Source organism: Sebastes fasciatus, chromosome 11 (genome assembly GCF_043250625.1).
Source record: "Sebastes fasciatus isolate fSebFas1 chromosome 11, fSebFas1.pri, whole genome shotgun sequence".
In the NCBI taxonomy this organism is placed as follows: Eukaryota; Metazoa; Chordata; class Actinopteri; order Perciformes; family Sebastidae; genus Sebastes; species Sebastes fasciatus.
The window spans coordinates 34,925,758-34,945,712 of record NC_133805.1 but is presented as its reverse complement, the minus strand read 5'-3'; the positions used below and the strand labels follow the sequence as shown (position 1 = coordinate 34,945,712).

At 41.7% G+C, this 19,955-nt stretch overlaps 1 protein-coding gene across 3 annotated transcripts in view; it reads left to right on the top strand.

Moving 5' to 3' along the window:
• The window catches only part of agla (amylo-alpha-1, 6-glucosidase, 4-alpha-glucanotransferase a), a 46,611-nt gene that overhangs the window by 1,376 nt on the left and 25,280 nt on the right, over nt 1-19,955 (top strand). For 2 of the 3 annotated variants that reach the window (XR_012595973.1, XM_074652347.1), the window contains exons 2-8: nt 5,483-5,608; nt 8,834-9,044; nt 9,771-9,940; nt 12,614-12,817; nt 17,107-17,288; nt 18,777-18,888; nt 19,795-19,921. Coding sequence is in view for 2 of the 3 variants with exons in the window: in XM_074652347.1 (XP_074508448.1) it covers nt 5,521-5,608; nt 8,834-9,044; nt 9,771-9,940; nt 12,614-12,817; nt 17,107-17,288; nt 18,777-18,888; nt 19,795-19,921 (1,094 nt within the window). In the remaining variant the exon portion in view is untranslated. The remainder of the gene's footprint in view (nt 1-5,482; nt 5,609-8,833; nt 9,045-9,770; nt 9,941-12,613; nt 12,818-17,106; nt 17,289-18,776; nt 18,889-19,794; nt 19,922-19,955) is intronic. The other variant, XM_074652348.1, reaches the window with a different exon arrangement.

Sequence of the window (19,955 nt, the reverse complement as noted above, 5' to 3'; positions counted from 1 at the left end):
GTAGTACTATATTTACCCTTACAAGTACAAGTATAAAGTAGCAGAAGTACATTGTCAGTTGTTTTGAAACAAGAAATGTTGATAGACATTCAAAATTCTGTCTATTAATTCATTCGTTTTGAATGTGCGTAATGACGAAGGTACTTAATGTCACCTTTTGAACCACTTAAAATAAAAAATCTGAGATGCATTCACAAGTACCTCGAAATTGCTAAATTTTTTGCTAACTTCCAAATTCAGAGCATATCTTGGATTGCCTCCACGCGGCTCTCAACATGGCGACGGCTGAGCCGGCGGCTAGCTGCCGACGGTGCTAACAGCACGAACAGGGTAAACAGAGAAGCTCGGATGACGACACACACACAGACACATTCTCTACTCAGGATGCCATTACTGCACTACCCTATAGAGCAGGGGTCACCAACCTTTTTGAAACCAAGAGCTACTTCTTGGGTACTGATTAATGCGAAGGGCTACCAGTTTGATACACACTTAAATAAATTGCCAGAAATAGCCAATTTGCTCAATTTACCTTTAACTCTATGTTATTATTAATAATTAATGATATTTATCTTTGTGAAAACACTGATCATGTTAATGATTTCTCACAACAAATATATAGAAACAGATAAATATCAATATGCAACACTTTATTTTTATATTTTCTCTAAGTGCACATGTTTTTCAAATTTTTCAAACATTTGAAAATGATCACTTCTACGACAGTCTTGTGAAATCACAATATCCCATTTTAACTAGCTAGCCACTAACATTTTTTAACAAATCATGAATTACTTTGCACCATGTTTGTACAAATAATAACTCATGTAAAATACAAAAATCAACTCTCAAATTTTTAAATAAATCATGTCACACTTTGAACTGGACACCAAATCTGTTATCTGTTTCTTTGTCAGTTAGTGGGAAGCCTGGCATTGCATGCTGTTAACCAGTGTGTTGTACTCTGGTGTGTAACTTGACACTGCAACTCTGAGTGAGTCTTGCAGATGTGCATCAGTGAGGCGTGTTCTGTGTTTGTTCTTGATGAAGTTCATGTCAGAAAAGGCTGATTCACAAAGATAAGTTGAACCAAACAGGCTTGCAACCTTCATAGCTGCTGCGCATACACCACTGTACTTTTCTGTGTCAAGAAGGCACCAAAAGTTTGGTGCAGCCTGATGGGCTTTGAGGTGGAGGTCATTTTGCAGTGTTACAATTTCAATCTCCACCTGTTCAGCATCCAGGCTGAATGTTGCACTTAACTGCTCAGCAATACATGATATGTCCACGTTCATGAAAGGATTAGAAATGAACGACACACATGGCTCAAGCTGATCCAGGTCACAAAACCTGTTCTCAAACTCTTGCCCAACTCTGTTTATGACCTGAGAGTACTTTTCTGCAACTTTGTCAAAAGCCTCAGATGCAGAAGCATTGTCTTTCAGCACCATCTGCACAGAGGGAAAGTGCAGCACTTTTTTTCTCTGTAAATGCACAGAGAAAAGGTTCATCTTAGCTTTAAATGCATTTAAAGCACTTATCATATCGGCGACAGTTTTACCTTTGCCTTGCAGCTCACAGTTCAAACTGTTCAGTTTCCCAGTAATGTCCGTTAAAAATGCAAGGTCAAGTATCCACTCAGTGTCCTCCAGCAGCACGGTGTCCTCACCTCTGGACTGCATGAACTCTTTGATTTCACCCAAAAGTGACAAAAAACGTTGCAAAATTCGTCCCCTGCTGAGCCATCGGATTTCTGTGTGTAGTAGCAGGTCATCATATTCAGCTGACAGCTCCTCCAAAAGTACCTTGAATGTTCTGTGCTGTTTAGCTCTGGAGCGGATGCTGTTTATGATCTTCACGACGGGAGTCATTACGTGCTCAAAGCAGATCACTTTTGCACATAAGGCCTGCTGGTGTATGATGCAGTGGTACTGCAGAAAGTTTGGGAACTCTGGGTCAGCTTTACAGTGAGCAACGAATCCTGTGTGTCGGCCGATCATAGCAGGAGCCCCATCCGTAGTCACTGATACCAGCTTTTCCAGCGGCACCTTTTTTTCCACCAAAAACTCCTTCACTGCGTTATAAATGTCAACTCCCCTCGTAGTTGTCTTCAGGGGCAGTAGTGTCAGAAGTTCTTCTTTTGTGGAGAAATCATCAAACACCATCCGGATAAAGACCATCAGCTGAGCCGTACTGCTGCTGTCCACCGACTCGTCACACTGGATGCTGAACCACCGGCACCTCGCCAGATCACGGTCCAGCTGGTCGGCCAAGTTCCCAGACATCATCGACACTCTTCTTACCATTGTAGTTGCCCCGAGTTGAACATTGGAGAGACTGGAAAGTACATCGGTTCCATACTTCTCGTCTTCAAGCACAGTTTTAGCAATTATCATCATTGCTTCTTTGACAACCTCCCCGTCTGTAAATGCCTTCTTTTTCTTCATCAAGAATTGCGTAGCTCTAAACGAGGCTTCGGTTGCTTTTTGGGAGTTTTTAACCGGTCTAGTGAAAAAAGACTGCTGTTTGCACAAAGCTGCCTTTAACTCGCGGGCTTTTTCTGCTCGCAGTGCGCTGCCCGGTGGGTAGTTAGCATGGTAGCTTGTGTGACATGTAGTGAAATGTCTCTCCACATTGTGCCGCTTTGCTATCGCCACAGTTGCCCCGCAAATGAGACACACGCAGGATCCTTTCACAGTGGTAAAAAAAAACTCTACCTCCCATTCGTCGTGAAAATGATATGTTTTCTTTCTTTTTTCTGCCATTTTTTGGGGTAACTCTTCTCCTCATTTTCCTTGCGTCTGCTAGCTTGTTTGTATGAGCGCAACAAACGCTACGTTTTGGTCATGCGCACAATACTGACCTTTGAACTATACTAGGTCAGAGTTCATTTATATTAAACACAAAAAACATTTTAAATTTTAAGTGTTTTTATATATATATGTTGTCATTTGTAAGTTACATGCAAGTCTGATTTAAACAACAATAGCAAAAAAATAAAATAAATAAAATTTAAAAAAAATAGAGGCAGCTCACTGGTAAGTGCTGCTATTTGAGCTATTTTTAGAACAGGCCAGCGCGCGACTCATCTAGTCCTTACGGGCGACCTGTTGCCCGCGGGCACCGCGTTGGTGACCCCTGCTATAGAGTGCTACACGAAGGAGTCCTAAAACCAGAAATGAGTTAGCATTTTAACCGTTTAGTTCTTCCGGTTTCCTCGTCTTGAAGTCAATGGCTTTTTGAATTGGTTATGTAGTTAGATGCCTGAAATAAGGTCTGTGGTTAACACAAGCTGAAGAGATTTTAACGTTTTGTTCTACAATATAAAATACATCAATAAATACTAATAGATATTTGAAGCTTTTACGTGTCTAAGTGGCTAAATGAGACTACTAAACGTCATCTCGCCGACTTGTCTGCCCGTACAGCCTCGTTGTGTATACTCACGTTCATGCAACCATGGTGTAGTTGTTTTTATAGCCCAACGTTAGCTTTTTACTTCTGGTGATTGCATTCATACTTCATTAATCAGAAGTGGTGTGCATTAGTGAAGATTATCTTACTGAACAAAACATGTAAGTATCATAAACGTTTGTTTGCCACAGAGCTTATTTTCTGCAATAATCCAAAACCCAATGGAACAATCCCATTGGCTTTTTGTCGAGGGAACCAGGGCGATGCTAACTTCCTTTCGATGAAAATGGTTGTTGGTTTATTTATTTTTTCCACTTGTTTGTCATTGATTTCCGTTCGATATGGTCAGTCACACAGTTGATCATGTCATAAATGATCTCATATGTTCTTAGAAATCATAATCTTCTAGGACTTATTGCTGTCGTGCCAGATGTTTAACAGGCCATCAATCATGTTCGATCATTACTGCTAAATAGTGGCTAGTAAAATGTAGCCTACATTTAAAAAGTTAAAATGCTCCAGTCTATGAAGCCAGATCACCGACTGACTGACTGACTGACTGACTGACTGACTGAGGAAAGTTTGTGTCCAAAATCCGTTTTAGCAGCAGCTGTTGTCAGTTTGAACTAAAGTACATACTTCATGGTAAGTAAAGCATAAGGACTAACTTCCTTGTGCTGTGTTACAACAGTTTGCACAACACATATCTCAACCAAGTCATTGCCTCAAAATCCTTGCTTAACATTTAACCCCTCTTATCTTCATGGCAGTTAGCAATATTTGGCAAACTTTTATGTGCTATTCATGTCAGTCATGTACGTGTTGATTAGTTTCAAATTGTGAATGCTGATCAATTTGGTCAGTGCATTTTGTAAGGATGCAGCGATCCCCCTTCCTGGGTGGGGGCTTGCTCAAATGAAGAAAATATATCGATTCTGGCATTAAAAAATTGATTTTAAAATCGTAAAAATTTAAATCGCGATACATAGGTGAATCGATCTTTTTTTATCCCACCCCTAGTATCGGCCTGATATCCGATCCGGTGTCGGTGTCGGTGCATCCTTAACATTTTCTGTTAGAGATATGTTGTCATGATTTCACAAACTTCCTGCTTCACTTGTTAGTTTAGATTTTAGTTCACTGGTGCATCTGGAGTTTGGTCACAGATGATTTGGCTCCTTTGGAGCTCATGTTGTTTTAAAAACGTCCATATTGATCAAATGACTATTTGCCAGACCTCAATGAAATGCGGCTGTTCCACAAAGGCCTTTTATTTTTAAAGCGGATCAGTACGGTCAGTATGTGTAGCTTTGCTATTTCCTCTCTACTGTGTGTAGGGGACATGTAATGGAAAATAAAGGTCAGCAGAAATAGACTGCAGTACAGCCAGACATTACTATTAGGTTGTACAAACAGCACTACGGATACATGCTTCTTTTTTGAGTATGTTTGTCTGACAATTTAATGTTAATAAATATTAGTTGTTTACATGACGATCCACTGCAATCAGGGTTCCAGTTATAATCTGAGCTTTATGTGGGTCTCTAGAATGAGTAATGTTAGGGGCGGAGATAAATAAATGAATAAATGAATAACTGCTTAACGTGTTCGCTTTCCGTGAGAGAGAGAAGTAGTGTCAGCTAGCTAGTTTGCCAATTCCACCATGCTTTCATGCTACACTGGTTACAGAAAATGAGCCGAACAGCGGGCTGGTGGCCAGCTGGTCTAAACGGTCCATCCATCACTCTCCGCTGCTAAGAGACTACAGAGCCACCGACCGCTCTCCTACTGGTGAACTAGTCTACCACTAGTGGACAGAGCGTTGGACGGTGTACAACCTGAGGGTTATTTGAGTGCAGTGCCAGTGTGGCACAAATCCACTGTCAGTGCCAACATACTGCCAATGCATCTCGCCTGTTGTATACAGTCTATGGTTGCTCCACATAACAATGTGGAATTCCACTGAATTGACAAGAAGCAAAAAACTTGCTTTAATATTTTGAAAAAGTGTCTTGTGGTTGATATAATAGTTCTAACCATTGAGTAACCTGTATTTCCCTCCTTACAGGAGGCGAGGGATCGGTTAACTTTGAAGATCTTCCTAAGATGTTGCCGCAGCACCTGAAACAGATCCGAGTCCTGATGCTGAACGACAAAGAGAATTTAGAGAGGACCCTGTTCAGACTTGAGCAAGGTAATGTTTCTTTTAAACAACTGCTCCTTCACTGTTCCACTTTACTGAATGCCTGAATGGATTAGGGAGGCTGCTCAGCCTTGCAAATTATGTACTAGGATCTATCTATGTTTATTGTATTCTATTTTATATGCATAAACATATTGGTGGTGGACAAAACCAACTGAGTGATTTTAAGAGTCTGTGGAGAGTCCAGAGAGATATGGAGCTGTAGAGGAATCCATCCATACATCCAGGAGGCGGGGGGGCAGGGACAAATTAATAGATTAGACCGAAACCACGCCCTTTTGGAAATGTAAACACAATTCTTGCCAATCCACATCAAAACACATGTGCCATTTGATGGGATACATTTATGTTTATGACCTGAGGGCAGAATGAGCCATCCAAAATATTGAATGCATGGCGGCTCTGCCACCATTGGTGTATGAATGTGTGTGTGAATGAGAGGCAAACTGTAAAACGCTTCGTCCAGTGAGGTGCTGTAATGTAAATGCAGTCCATTTACCATAAATGTTCGCAAAATGCTTTTTTGACAGATATTTGACATCTACACGGGATAATGCGAGGACACAGGATAAGACCTTGGACGATGTATTTTTTAGAGAAAATGGCCTTTATGAAATCCATACACTGCCTGAGGAAGAGCACCAGGCGTGGAAACAAGTGTTTTGTGTGTTTTCATGCGTTTACGTTCTTGGTTTTAGCGCTGATAGAGAAAACAAGGCTCAAATTTTTCATCTGATCATTTTAAATGACCTTATAAATGCTTAAAGTCTGTGTAAAGCAAAAATAAACAAAGTGGACAAAGACAAAGTGCTTGCTTTTGTGGTGCTGTTAGTATCAAAGACATCCGTGGCCCTGGTACTCCATACTCTGACACTTTGTCATTTCCTTTTTTTTTTTTTAAAGACTATTAATTTTTTACAAGTTTACAGAAAAAGAATAAATATACATAGGACATGGGATGGATTACAATCATACAAAAACAGTCATGGAAATATCAGCGCCCATCAAGGGGCTCGAACTCATGACCCTGGATGTATCAGTCTCATGCTCTACTGACTGAGCTGGCGAAAAATAACCTTTGGTAAATGTCTGGGTTTCTGTTTTGGCTTTCAAAAAGGGTTCAGGTTTCTGAAGACGGGTGGGGTTATGTTAAGGATGGCTCCAGTGTGTCATCGAGCCATGATTTCAGCCCCGCCTAAAAAATCCTGAACACAAAACTGGCGAAAAACAGTTTAACAATCTAAATCCACAACCCAGTACTACAATGTTCACAGTCTTTGCAACATGTTTTCAGTCATTATTTTTCCAACATTTATAATGTGTTTAGAAACAAATCTCTGAATATTCTTTACACAGCCTTTAAATTGGTGGTCAGTGGTCTAATGGTCGTCTCTTTGGGTGTCATGATATAAAAGTAATTAAGAAGTCCTGCTTTAAAGCTGTAAGACATTTCAAAATTAGTTTAAAATAAAGACATCCATTAGCAGTAATGGAGTATGTGCGTGCGTGCGTGCGTGCGTGCGTGCGTGCGTGCGTGCGTGCGTGCGTGCGTGCGTGCGTGCGTGCGTGCGTGCGTGCGTGCGTGCGTGCGTGCGTGCGTGCGTGCGTGCGTGCGTGCGTGCGTGCGTGCGTGGTTTGGAGGCAGAAGTGTACCATTTGACATTTACAGCACTCTGAACCCGATAGGGATTTAGTGGGCTGGCTGTTATACTGGACTATATTTAGATAAACCTTGAACCACTATGAGTGACTGTCATATTTGTAAAGTATTCCTGTTGTTTATTTCAGTCTGCGTGTGTTGAAAGAGGGATTATCCTGCAGCGTTGTTACAGTACTGATGTTAAGACTGTAGAAGGCCAGTGTGGGGGGGGGGAGGAAGCAAATAATCAGTAGGGGTGGGCGATATGGCAAAAATCACGATATACACGTAATTTTATATCACGGGAACGGTATCATTATACAGTAATTGTTCAGTAAATGGTTTAATTAAAATAGCCATACCGTACTTCATCACATTTGATTATTTTCTTCTTTTATTTGTAACTTCCATACAAACAGGTTTTAAGGTTAACAGGTGCCAATAAATAAATACCAGTCTGACTTCAGTCAGTACAATATAAAACACAAATTAGTATTTAAGATACGGCTGCTTGTACCCGCCAAGTGTGAAGTTGACTGGATGAATGGTTCTGGAGATATGCGAAGGGAAGTCATATATACACAGAGAAATAGAGAATACTTCCTTTATGGTTAGATTATGCTGCTACAGCGCCACCTATCGGCCAGATGGCACCAAATTTGTCATTGTCACTCAGACATCATATCTACACATGACCACCCAATCAACTATTCGAAAAAGTAACTTTTTCTGGCTTGGTCATTAGATGTTCTGCACCAAATTTGGAGACGGTTGCTCAAAGGAGCAGTGAAAAATCTGATTTGGACACAATTCAGAATGGTGGAAAATCCATCGAGACGCAAATGGGTGAAGCTTATATGGATAGATTGGTCTGGACCCACAGAATCCAGGAATTTTGGTTCTGAAAGTTATAAAAGTCATAAGTTACAGGCCAAAATGTAAAGTTCATTGTTATAGCGCCACCATCTGGTCAAACTGTGACATTCAACACTGCCATCTCCTGGGTCCCCAGCAATACACCCAGCAAGTGGAAGTAGATCGGATGAGCGGTTCTTGAGATATGCAAAGGCAGACAGAGAGATTCCTTGCTTTATAGTCAGACACCAAAAAGAGAAAAAGACTTTAATTTTCCTGCAGGATTTGCTCATCTTTCAAAAGGCTGACAAAACAAAATAAACTGCAGTGTGCAAATGTTTGGTAATCGTGTAACTAGAGTTCTTCCTCATCTTGGGTTGGTTGGGAGCCTCCTCTTTCTCTACTTCACTCTCCTCCTCCATGTCTGCCCAAATCACGTTACCTTGTGAGGCAGCCGGATTCACGACACTGGCATCACGAGATCGCGTGAGAATTGTTACCGCGGTGGAAACGGTATTGCCAAATCTGTACCGGAGGATCCATTTCTAACGTCAGGCGGTATATATACCATATCGCCCAAACCTGATAACCAGGCTCATGATATGAAATTGATGCAAAAATCACATAAACATTAACGACACATCCATAAACATTTAAACGTAAAGGTTTGTTTTTCATGTGTCAAAACAAAGCAATGAATCCAAACATCTCTGTCCCCTCAGGTTTCGAGCTCCAGTTCCACCTCGGTCCGAGCCTACAGGGGAGGAGGGTCAGGGTGCACACCAACTATCCACTTGAAGGACAGAAGTTTGAACGAAACAACTTCCGTGTTTTGGCGTGGAGCTACCCAACAGGAAGAGAGGATGACTCTGATAAGTACTGCTCTCTGGACCTCAAGATCGCCGGGTCCTATCAGTACTACTTTGGATATGGGTAAGACCCTCCTGATAATGGACATCAGGAGATAAATTAGCACCGATACATAAATCTGCTCTGTGTTCAGAACAGCATTACATGATGTTTGTGGATAGGCTGTACTGAAAGAAGGACCGCTGACAATTAATTCATCACGGTGTATGATAGTGTTCATAACGTAACATGAGCTAGGCATAAAAGTTTTTATGATTCATTCTTGACCTTCGAAATAGTCGTTTTGTTTTACTTGAAAACATTACAAACTGCCATGGGATGTGCACGGCCCGGGACAGGAGGGCTCTGCAGCGCGTGATTTAAAACCACCCAGAACATCATTGGTACCCATCTACCGAGAGTCAGTGATATCGGTGAGGTGAGGTGCCTGCGCAGAGCCCAAAGGATACTAAAAGACAACACCCACCCCAGCCATGGCCTGTTCACCTGCTGCCGTCTGGCAAGAGATACACAAGTATCTGCTCCTGTACCACCAGACCACAGAGCAGCTTCTTTCCTCAGGCTGTGAGACTCCTCAACTCATCCTCTGTACTCTACCATAAAAAAATTGTTTTGTTTTTTCTTGTGTTAGCATAAAGGAACTACAACTTGCATTTTTAGTTGTGCAACCCTGTGTTGTACAATGACAATAAATGAATCTTAAATTCTGTCTTCAAGCGCTTCTTCTCCTCCACTTAGTCCAGTATGTTTTTTTTATCATATTTGATTTACTTTCTGTTTTTCCCACAGAGACCAAGAGCGGTCAGGAGGAGGATACATCGTGGTCGACCCAGTCCTTCATGTCGGAACAGACAGTCACATCCTCCCGTTAGACTGCATCACTATCCAGACCTACCTGTCCAAATGTCTGGGACACTTAGATGACTGGCCAGATAGACTGAGAGTAACCAAGGAGTCAGGTGGGTGTATTTTATTTCATTTCTCGTGGAAATGGGTCAGTGTCATACAGGTAGCAGAGCCCTGGAGAGCTAGTGACTTCAGGAAAAAAAAGACTTGTCAGAATGCCCTTTGACCCTCCACCTGAACCTGAGAGGTCACCGGATCATATTGACAGCCAGTCTTTGTTTACGGTACCTTGAACTCAAATGACTGAACTCAGATGAATCATTACCCTTGTGGTGTGTGTGAGTGTGTGTACAGGGATTAGGGATGCTAATTTTGAAGAAAAAAAATTTAACCGATAAACGACCCCCGTTAACCGGTTATTAACCGTTAAAGGGACTATTTGTAACTTTCAGAATGTCTTGTTAACAGCGACACCTGTGGCCGTGAAGTCAACGAAAGTCAGCGTCGGGCTCGCGCTTGTGCTCGCTCTAAATAGACATGAACGAGCATCGCTCAAAACAGTGAGGCGACACACGTCAGCTAAAACCACAATATAACTCTATATTTCAGCTGCTTGGCAGTAATGTTAGCTGACCAGACGAAGGTCTCTCCATGAATCAATGCTGATCCTAGTGTTGGCTTTTCTTGCCTCAGCTGAAGCAGGAAGAGAAACGTTATCGCCTCCCGACTGCGCCCGGAGGGAGACAGCGGAGCTTTGGTCGGAGCTGAAGCGGCGGGGCTCCGCAGCGAGTAAAGTTATCGCCTCCCGACCGCAGCCGGAGGGAGCAGGGAAGACACCGGCACCCGGTCGGTGACAATAACGTTTCTCTCTGCGGAGCCCCATCACTTCACAAGACACGGGAAACCTCTGTTGGTCTGGAGGAGCTGCAGCAGTTATTTCTGCACAAACGTCCACTGAACATTCACTAGATATTCTCAGAGCTACTAACTCTTCTGCAGTGTGGAGTGAGTGCGCGTTCACGTCTCGATGTGGAGCGAGACAGCGAGGATGCGCGTGCTGTGTTAGTAAAGGCAAGCAGGCAGAGGAACGGGGACTTCAGCCACACGGAGCGCGCATATGCGAGTGCGCATGTGTCCCGACCTGGTACATTTATACGCTTAAAAGTTACAAACAGTCCCTTTAACCGACAAGATTAGTGCGTCGCATGCAGCGGTGCTCCAGTTGCAGTGTATGAGCAAACAGACAACAGAGTCCCCAGTTCACCCGTCTGGGAGCGTTAGCAGCCACGGTGTTGCGTGCGTTGTCGAGGACATGCAGCCACTTTCCCAGTAACTCTCCACAACATCATTTAGTTTAGTTTAACAGGTTGTCAGCTGTGTGTCTGCCCGGCGTAACAACAGCGAGTGTGTATGTTTGTGCTACGTTAGCAGCTGTATCGTTGCTGGTGTCTTCGTGCCCACCGTTGTCACACACATATACGCTCTGTCAGCGCGACGTAACTTTAGTGAGTGTCCGACAGACCGTGTGTGTGTGTGTGGCGGCGGTGAGTGTTGGGTTGTCGGTGGCGTTATAGCTGTGAACGTAGCTGTAGCAGCGTGTGTACAGTTTATTTGTCGGTGAATAAATCCTCAGCTCAAGCGAGCTCAACTCCTCAAGCCAACTTCCTGTATCCTGCAACGCCAGCTCAGTCTCTCTTAGGGTGGACCAGCTTTTCTCCTTTAAGTGACGAGCTGCTCCTCTGAGTTTTGCTCAGCTTTTTAATTAATTATTAATATTTCTTTTAACCGTTTAACCGATAGCGTTAATCGGTTAAAATTCTTAATGTTACAGTTAAACGATTCATTATTAACATCCCTAACAGGGCAGTAGGCTGGAACCTTCATAGTAGGGGTAGGCAATATATCGGATATACTCAATGTATTGCGGCTTGTTCTACGTGGGATGTAGTAAATGACGATATCGCCAACATTAAGTACAAATATTAATTGTAGTGTAATTTTTTTTTAAGCTGCCAGCAAGATTCTCGCTTTGATGCTTTAGTTTATACGGGTTGTGGTCGTGATGGAAGACGCTAGCCTCCACGACGCAAAAGACGATCAAATTAGCCCCCATTCTTGTTTTGCGGTGCGTGTATATACTAGGCATTACGGTAAGAGCATGTAAAAAAAAAAAAAAAAAAGCGACCAAGAACTACCTTCAAAATAAAAGAGATCTTCCGGTGAATGTAATAGGCAATTTCACATTCTTTCAATAAGTCTGTCGGTCTGTCAATAGGAAACAAATATATACAATTAAATAAATGACAAAATGAATGTAATTAAATACTAAATAAAATGAATGATAGGGTAATTTAAAAAATCTACCACCTGCAAACTGTATTTCAGAGAAAAATGGAATTTCACTTGTGTGAATAATTAGTCAAACTTGATAAGAATACATTTCTGAAGATCCAATCCTACTTTAAAAGGACAGTACACCACCTCAGAGCAGAGGTGGGGGACTCGAGTCACATGACTTGATTCAAGTCACGAACTTGAGACTTGCTTGACTGACATTGATAAAAGACTCGACTTGACTTAGCCCTGAGACAGATGACTCAAAAGGAGAAAATAGGAAAATATCAAGATACATATCGTGGCATAGCTTAAAGATATAAATTATAAGCCATATCGCCCAGCTTTACTTCATAGCACACAGGATACACATTATCATCATTATTAGTAGTAGTATTAAACAGTATGGTGCATTTGCTTAATAATAGTGTGTTTGTGGGTTTCTCTCACAGGATACAACATGATCCACTTCACGCCTCTGCAGACTCTAGGAGAGTCCAGGTCCTGTTACTCCTTGGCGGACCAGCTGAACTTTAACCCGGAGTTCAGCCCCGACGGTCAGAGCTACAGCTGGGAAGATGTGGGGGAGCTGGTGGAGATGTTAAAGAAAGAATGGAACATGCTGTGTATTACAGACGTGGTGTATAATCACACTGGTGAGTGACTCTGTGCGTCTACTTACAGTATGTTTGTGCACTCTGTGTTCCAATTGGAGTCCAGAGTGGAGACCAGACTGAAATATAACACACCTAGAAGAACATTTAGTGGGTATTAAAGTGCTTCTGCTTGATCGATGGAGAGGGCCAATCTATGAACCATTGCTTTAATACGGACACAGTCTCTAATCATACTGCTAAGTGTGTGGAGCGTACAGTCAGTGGTCCTTACAAGTCAAGTCATGTGAATTTATTCAAGTTTCCACTTCTATTTTAAATTGAATATAATCCAGTGCTTGTAGATCATGATACGTTTACAGCTAAAGTAACATATAGTAGCACTAATGGGAGATTCTGTTTGTGCCTGAGTGAAAGCATGTTGCGGGGCTCTTATCAACCTATTAAGTGGAACTGTATGAAAGGAAATGTGCAGAAACAGCTGGTATATTCCAGCATCAGAATTTAGAGAGCATGTGTGTGCCATAAGAAAGATTTATTTTCTGTCCCTCAGCAGTTAATCTTTCAATCTGAAGCCAAACAGCACACGAGAATGCAAAGTGTAACAAAGCGTTGTCAGATCTGCCGTTGTTAGGGCGGAGATGTTCTGATTAACCAGCAGAGGTCTATAAAGTCCAGTGTAGCTCCAGTTGCTGCTGTAGGAGACGCTTCTGGATGAAAAGACATGTGAGAGAGAGAGAGAGAGACATATAAAACAACTATGAATAAGATTGTGGTAGATTTTATTATACCACGGCGACAACGTAGTTGGGGGTATGTACTGTAGCGCTCCGCGTTTCCATCCTTCCGTCCGTCCTTTCGTTCGCGTGTCACACTTTCGTTTCCGGAGCAGAACTCGGAAACTATTTAACTTAGGAGCTTCAAATTGGGTGTGATGGTTCACAGTGTGGTCTAGTTGTGCCTTTTCTCTTGGGGGGTTACAAGTCCAGGGTGCCCAAATTTTTTTTAATTTTGGCCAAAAAATTAGATTTTTTGGACTTCAATTTCATTTCTGGAGCAGAACTCGGAAACTATTTAACTTAGGAACATCAAATTCGATATGATGGTTGACAGTGTGGATTAGCTGTGCGTTTTGGGGGTTAGAAGTCCAGGGCGGCCAAAATTTCAAAAATGTTGTCCGCCCTGGACTTGAGGAAGGTGAGCTAATAACAAGCTAGATTGTGCTCAGTAGACTAATTCCATTAGTTCCAAAAGGGCAAAACCTTTGGCCTAAAATAGGGGTCAAGCGGTGAGCGGGGGTAATTGACCCATGCTCACTTTTGCCTTTTTCAACTTTCAGAGTATAGCATTTTCCTGTGTGTGTGTGTGTGTCTCTCTCTCTCTCTCTCTCTTACACACATTGTGAAGTATGTGGTGTGTGTGAGCAGCATGCTAAACCAAGAACTAACCTCACATTACTAAAAAGGCCACTGGCTTGGAGTTGTCGAGCAGAGTAACGAGCCCGTAGGGGGGAACTAAGAGGAGAGGAAGTGACCACACTGAATGAAGTGCTACTCAGATGGACGTGATGGCGATAGAACAGTTTCTCCCATCCAGGTCCACTTAACTTAGAATGACTACAGCACTGCTTTCTGTTTCTCAACCAGGAGTGCTATGGTGAAAACCACAGCACTATTAACAATAATAGAGGAGAGAAACTGTCAGTATTTCCCTATTCACAGCCACCGTAGCTCTTCTACAGGCTTGGCACACGGGGAGAGGCTTCAGTTGGTTGCAATCTGCAAACCTCCCCGCTAGATACCACCAGATCCTACACACTGCTCCTTTAAAAGAAGAATATAGATCCACACCGTTGTGATGTCATCAGTCACAAGCGCTCAGAAAGATCATCATAAACTTGTTTTGTGTTCAGTAGCTGAATAAAGTGCATGAAATGGGATGTAGCTTATGAATCAAAATGAACACACTATAACATGAAGGTACAGTAAGTGGGAGGACGCTGCAGCTCTAACATACATGTAGGAGTGTATGTGCTCTCCTTGTTTAGCCACCTACTCTTATCACCTCGTCCTCCCTCCCTTTCCCAGAAAAGGTCAAGCAGTAAAATGAGCCTGACCGAAAGGTTATAGAGTGACTGGTAGATTTACTGTCCGACTGCGTGCCGGTCTATCTGGAGATCTCTACAAACTCCTGCAAAAAAACGGAGTAGGAATGTAAGCAGTTTTTTCATAACTACTGCTGAAATATAGGATTAAATATTATGATTATGTTAATAATGAGTCTGTTTTCCTATTTTTTTTTTTTAAAGTTCACAAAAAAACATAGCATTTTTTTAAATTTGCCAATGTAGAAAATGTTATGAGAAATCATGTAATCTCAAAGCAGATGCAACGTGAAAATTTAAATGTAATTTGCTTTTCAGTTAAAGCTGAAGTAGGCGAGATTGGAGCAAATATGATTAAAAAAAGTCGCTATATCGTGACAGTAGTACATGAAACAGGTAACCTGAAAAAAAATCATGTGCCTCTGGTGTCCTCCGGTGCTCCTAACGGCATCTACAAGATTTCACAGACCGGAGGAAAACAAGCAGTAAGAGCTGATCTGAGGTCTGCTGTCAATCACTCGCGAACTCCGACCAAACGGTTTATTTTTGTCACCTTCCACCTTCTCTTCCCCTCTCTCTGTCTCAAACACACACACACACACAGCACTGTGGCGCTCAGTCCGTTTCTGTCTCACACCTCAATCCTGACAATTGTGCTATTGTAATGCATAAAGTTGGTGGTTTGTGGGTCTGGACGGGTTCTGGCGGTTGAGTAATGCATATTTTCACATGTTGAGTGTACGGATTGGCTCTCATAACGGACCGCTGGGTGCCACCGAACCACGCATCAATAATGAGCGCAGTCAGGAGGACTCTTCTTCATCATTCAACCTGTATTCTTCATCAGAGAATGATAAGATAATATTTTATGTGAAGTAAGTTTGACTAAAATGACAGAAATGTTCAATATAATCTGATGACTAAACAGGAATACGATTAAATAAAAAAAAAAAAAATTAAAGCTGCAGTGGGTAGAAATGGGGCAAGTATGATTAAAAAAAGTGTGTCCTCCGGTGCTCCTAACGGCATCTGCAAGATTTCACAGACCAAAAACAACCAATCAGAGCCGAGCTGGAGCCTTGCCGTCTGTGAGCAGCTGTCAATCACTCACAAACTCCGACCAAACGGTCAAACTAGGCAGAGCTGATCAAATATGAATCAATATTCTGTTACTGTAATACCTATTTCTCTCCTCAAATGTTTTCAGAATCATCTTGTAGTGCACGGTTTAGCTGTAAAATGAGAAAGTTTGTGACGCCGCCGCAATTGTAAAATCTGGTGAAGGATTGCCAACTTCTAGTCACATGATCGGAGCACAGCCAATTGGAACGCTCTCTCTCTCTGAAATGACCTGTGATTGGTCAAAGTCTCCCGTCACGGGCTAGATTTTCTAAAGTATGAAAACAGAGCCATGAGGAGGAGCAGAAGTCTAGTTATCTCTCAGAACACTTGAATTACAATATGCTGAAAGGTTATTACGGAATTTTTGCTCAATGATGCCAAACATATACTACCTATTGCAGCTTTAAGAGTATCAATTTCAATTTACCATTATCTTTTTCATTGGAGTTACAGTTATGACAGGCTGTTGAATCTAGGGGAACACCGACTACGTTCACATTCACAACAGTTTTTGCCCTTATTCTGAAAAAGACAGTATTCCTACTAAGCTGTTTATATGGCTAATGAAAATGAATATTCCACTAATATTACCGTTTAAATGCAGCTGTGCAGACTCCGATTAAGCGTTGCTATATTTGAGCATATCCAAAAAATGTCACATATTATACAAGTGCTTAATTATTCATTCAAGGACATAGATAAAAGATCAATAAGAAAAAGTTGAATGTTATTGCAATATTTTTGTAAACACATGGTAAAAGATACATACGAGGCAACTTCTTTAAGGGCGTTTTTGACATAAAAAGGTTGTTTACCGTGTTTTTTATTTTGAGTATACATTATCTTACACAATGCAAAACACGTCTTGCACCAAAAGGGATAACATAGGCTAAGACAAGACTTTAAAGATATGAACTTTCAGGACATTGTCATGCTAAATAGGCTGAAACAATACAAATGGATATAATGTGACAACACTCAGTACTGGCTAACTGAGTATTATCTCACCAGTAATGGAAACATTCTGTGTAGATAATGAATAAGAAGCATCTCTGCAGTCTAAATGGTGTTGATTCTGATTCTGTGTTTCTCTGTTTCTCTGCAGCTGCTAACAGTGAGTGGATCAAAGAACATCCAGAGTGTGGATACAACCTGGTGAACTCCCCCCACCTGCGACCAGCCTGGGTCTTAGATAGAGCTATCTGGCATTTAACCACCAGAATAGCAGAGGGACGCTACAAAGCTAAAGGACTACCTGCTGATATCACCAATGAGAGTCATCTGAATGTGAGTAAACACAGTTCAGCTGGGCACACACCGCACAGCTGTACACACTATGAAAAGAGTGGACATGACACACGTTGATTAGTCTTTACATCATGTCTTGCCATTGAGATGTAACAAAGACTAGCAAACATTCAATTTTGCAGTACAAACTTTAGACAAAATGGAACATGGAGTTAAATAATGTTGTCATTTACAGCTCAAGTGTAAAAAAACAACATGTAGAAGGTTTTTCTGTGAGCCCATTGAACACTAGAGAGCTGCCAGAGTACAGCCCTGTTCACACCTGGCATTAACATGCGTCTCGGATGATCCGATCGTGATGGACAGCTCTGAGTAAATCAGTTCACACCTGCCGTTAGAATGTGTCTCCGGTGACCGTTTGTGATCAGATCTCACTTCCCCTGCTCTATACGCAAATAGAGACGCACATCATTTCAGATTGAAGACCAAACGAGTTGCTGTTTTTAACCAGTTTTTGTTTTGAAGGATTCCGTTTACTTACTTGTGCTGAGCAAAATGACGCAGTAGCTACAGACTGAGAACAAACAGCTTACTTCACTGTGCTGCTCAAAGGCCACTGGCAACTATTAAAGTGGAATGTTTTCTTGCATATTACTCGATGCATGAGATGATGTCGTGAATCAATCAACACACCTTGAAGCTGAAGTAGGAGAGATTGGAGCAAATATGATTCAAAAAAGTTATTTTTATAAAACGGTCGCTATATCGTGACAGAAGTTCATGAAACAGGTAACCTGAAAAAAATCATGTGCCTCTGTGTCCTCTGGTGCTCCTAACAGCATCTGCAAGATTTCAGAGACCGGAGGAAAACAAACAGTAAGAGCTGATCTGAGGTCTGCTGTCCATCTGCTGTCTATGAGAGCCGGCTGTCAATCACTCACGAACTCCGACCAAACGGTCAAACTAGGCAGCACTGATTAAATATGAATCAATATTCTGTTAGGACACATTCAAGTACACACTACTAAAAGAATGTGACCATATGCGGCCCAGACCACCTCTGAATGTGGTCTGAGCGATCGGATCTCAGTGTGTCCTCAATGCATCTTGGGTGCATTCACACCGGTACTTACAGCTGTCCACTTGTGATCGGATCACCCAGGACTCATTGTTAATGCCAGGTGTGAAGTGATGTCCACACCACATCCTCAAAGGGATAACACAGAGAAACCATATTAGTTCAATTCGACTCTTGTTACTGACTATGTTAGAAGTACTGCATGCTTTCAGTAGGAAACATGGGCATGATGTGATGCTGCTATAGCTGACTGTTTACTGACTGTACACTTTATGATTGGAACACTTTGTGAAAAGGTGTATTTACGATTTATTGCTAATTTGAAATGTAAATGTTTTCAGCAACGTTTTCCAGCCAGTGAGAGAGTATAGTAAGAAAGGCTTGTTTTATAATAGAGAGCATCTGTGTCTTTGCTTTTCTCTCTCTGTATGATGATGTGTGTGTATCAGGCCATCCGTAGCGTGTTGTGGGAGGACGTGTACCCACATATCAAACTGTGGGAGTTCTACCAGGTCAAAGTGGACAATGCTGTGGAGCAGTTCAGAATCCTACTACAAAATGGTCTGTACTGTAGATCAGTGAAGATTTTGAACTGTCACTGCAAATAGAAGTGTATCTGATTTGCCAGACGTGCATGAGACAGACGACTGAAAAATGTGGCTGAAAGTCTTTAGGAACTTTTGTTTTAATAAAAACTGCCACAGCTGTAAAGTATTCCAACAGTGTTCTACAGGGATATCAACTGAGATGCAGCCACAATCATCTGTGCTTATTGATGAGGAGTATCCAATGTATTGTATTGAACTGACAGATAGGCCAGTCACGATAATTATCGGCTTATCGTACGATATATGGACATGACCTCAATCATTTTTATGTTATTGACTTATCGTACGATATATGGATATGACCTCGATCATTTTTACGTTATCGGCATAACCTCGATCATTTTTACGTTATCGGCTCATCGTACGATGTATGGATATGACCTCGATCATTTTTACGTTATCGGCTCATCGTACGATGTATGGACATTACCTCGATAATTTTTACGTTAACGACTTATTTTACGATATATGGAAATTACCTTGATTATTTTTGGAGTAACGACTTATCGTATGATATATTAACATGACCTCGATCATTTTTACGTTATCGGCTTATCGTACAATATATGGACATGACCTCGATAATTCTTTTGTTATTGGCTTATTGTATGATATATGGACATGATCAAGATGATTTTGACGTTATCGGCTTATCGTACGATATCTGGACATGACCTTGATTATTTTTACGTTATGGATTTATCGCACTGTATATGGACATGACCTCCATAATGTTTACGTTATCGGCTGATCTTACGATATATGGACCTAACCTCAATAATTTTTACGTTATCGACTTATTGCATTATATAGGTTTGATTTAGATGCTATAATATCCTTTGTATGTTTGTATTTTTAGGCACTAAGCCAGACCATAGTAAGACTGGAGAGAAGAAGGGCCTGAGGATCATTCAGGACCCCAAATACCGTCGTTATGGCAACACAGTGGACATGGACTCTGCTCTGGAGACCTTTGTACCTCACAGGTATGACTCAAAACTTCAAGCCCCCGTTGTTGTT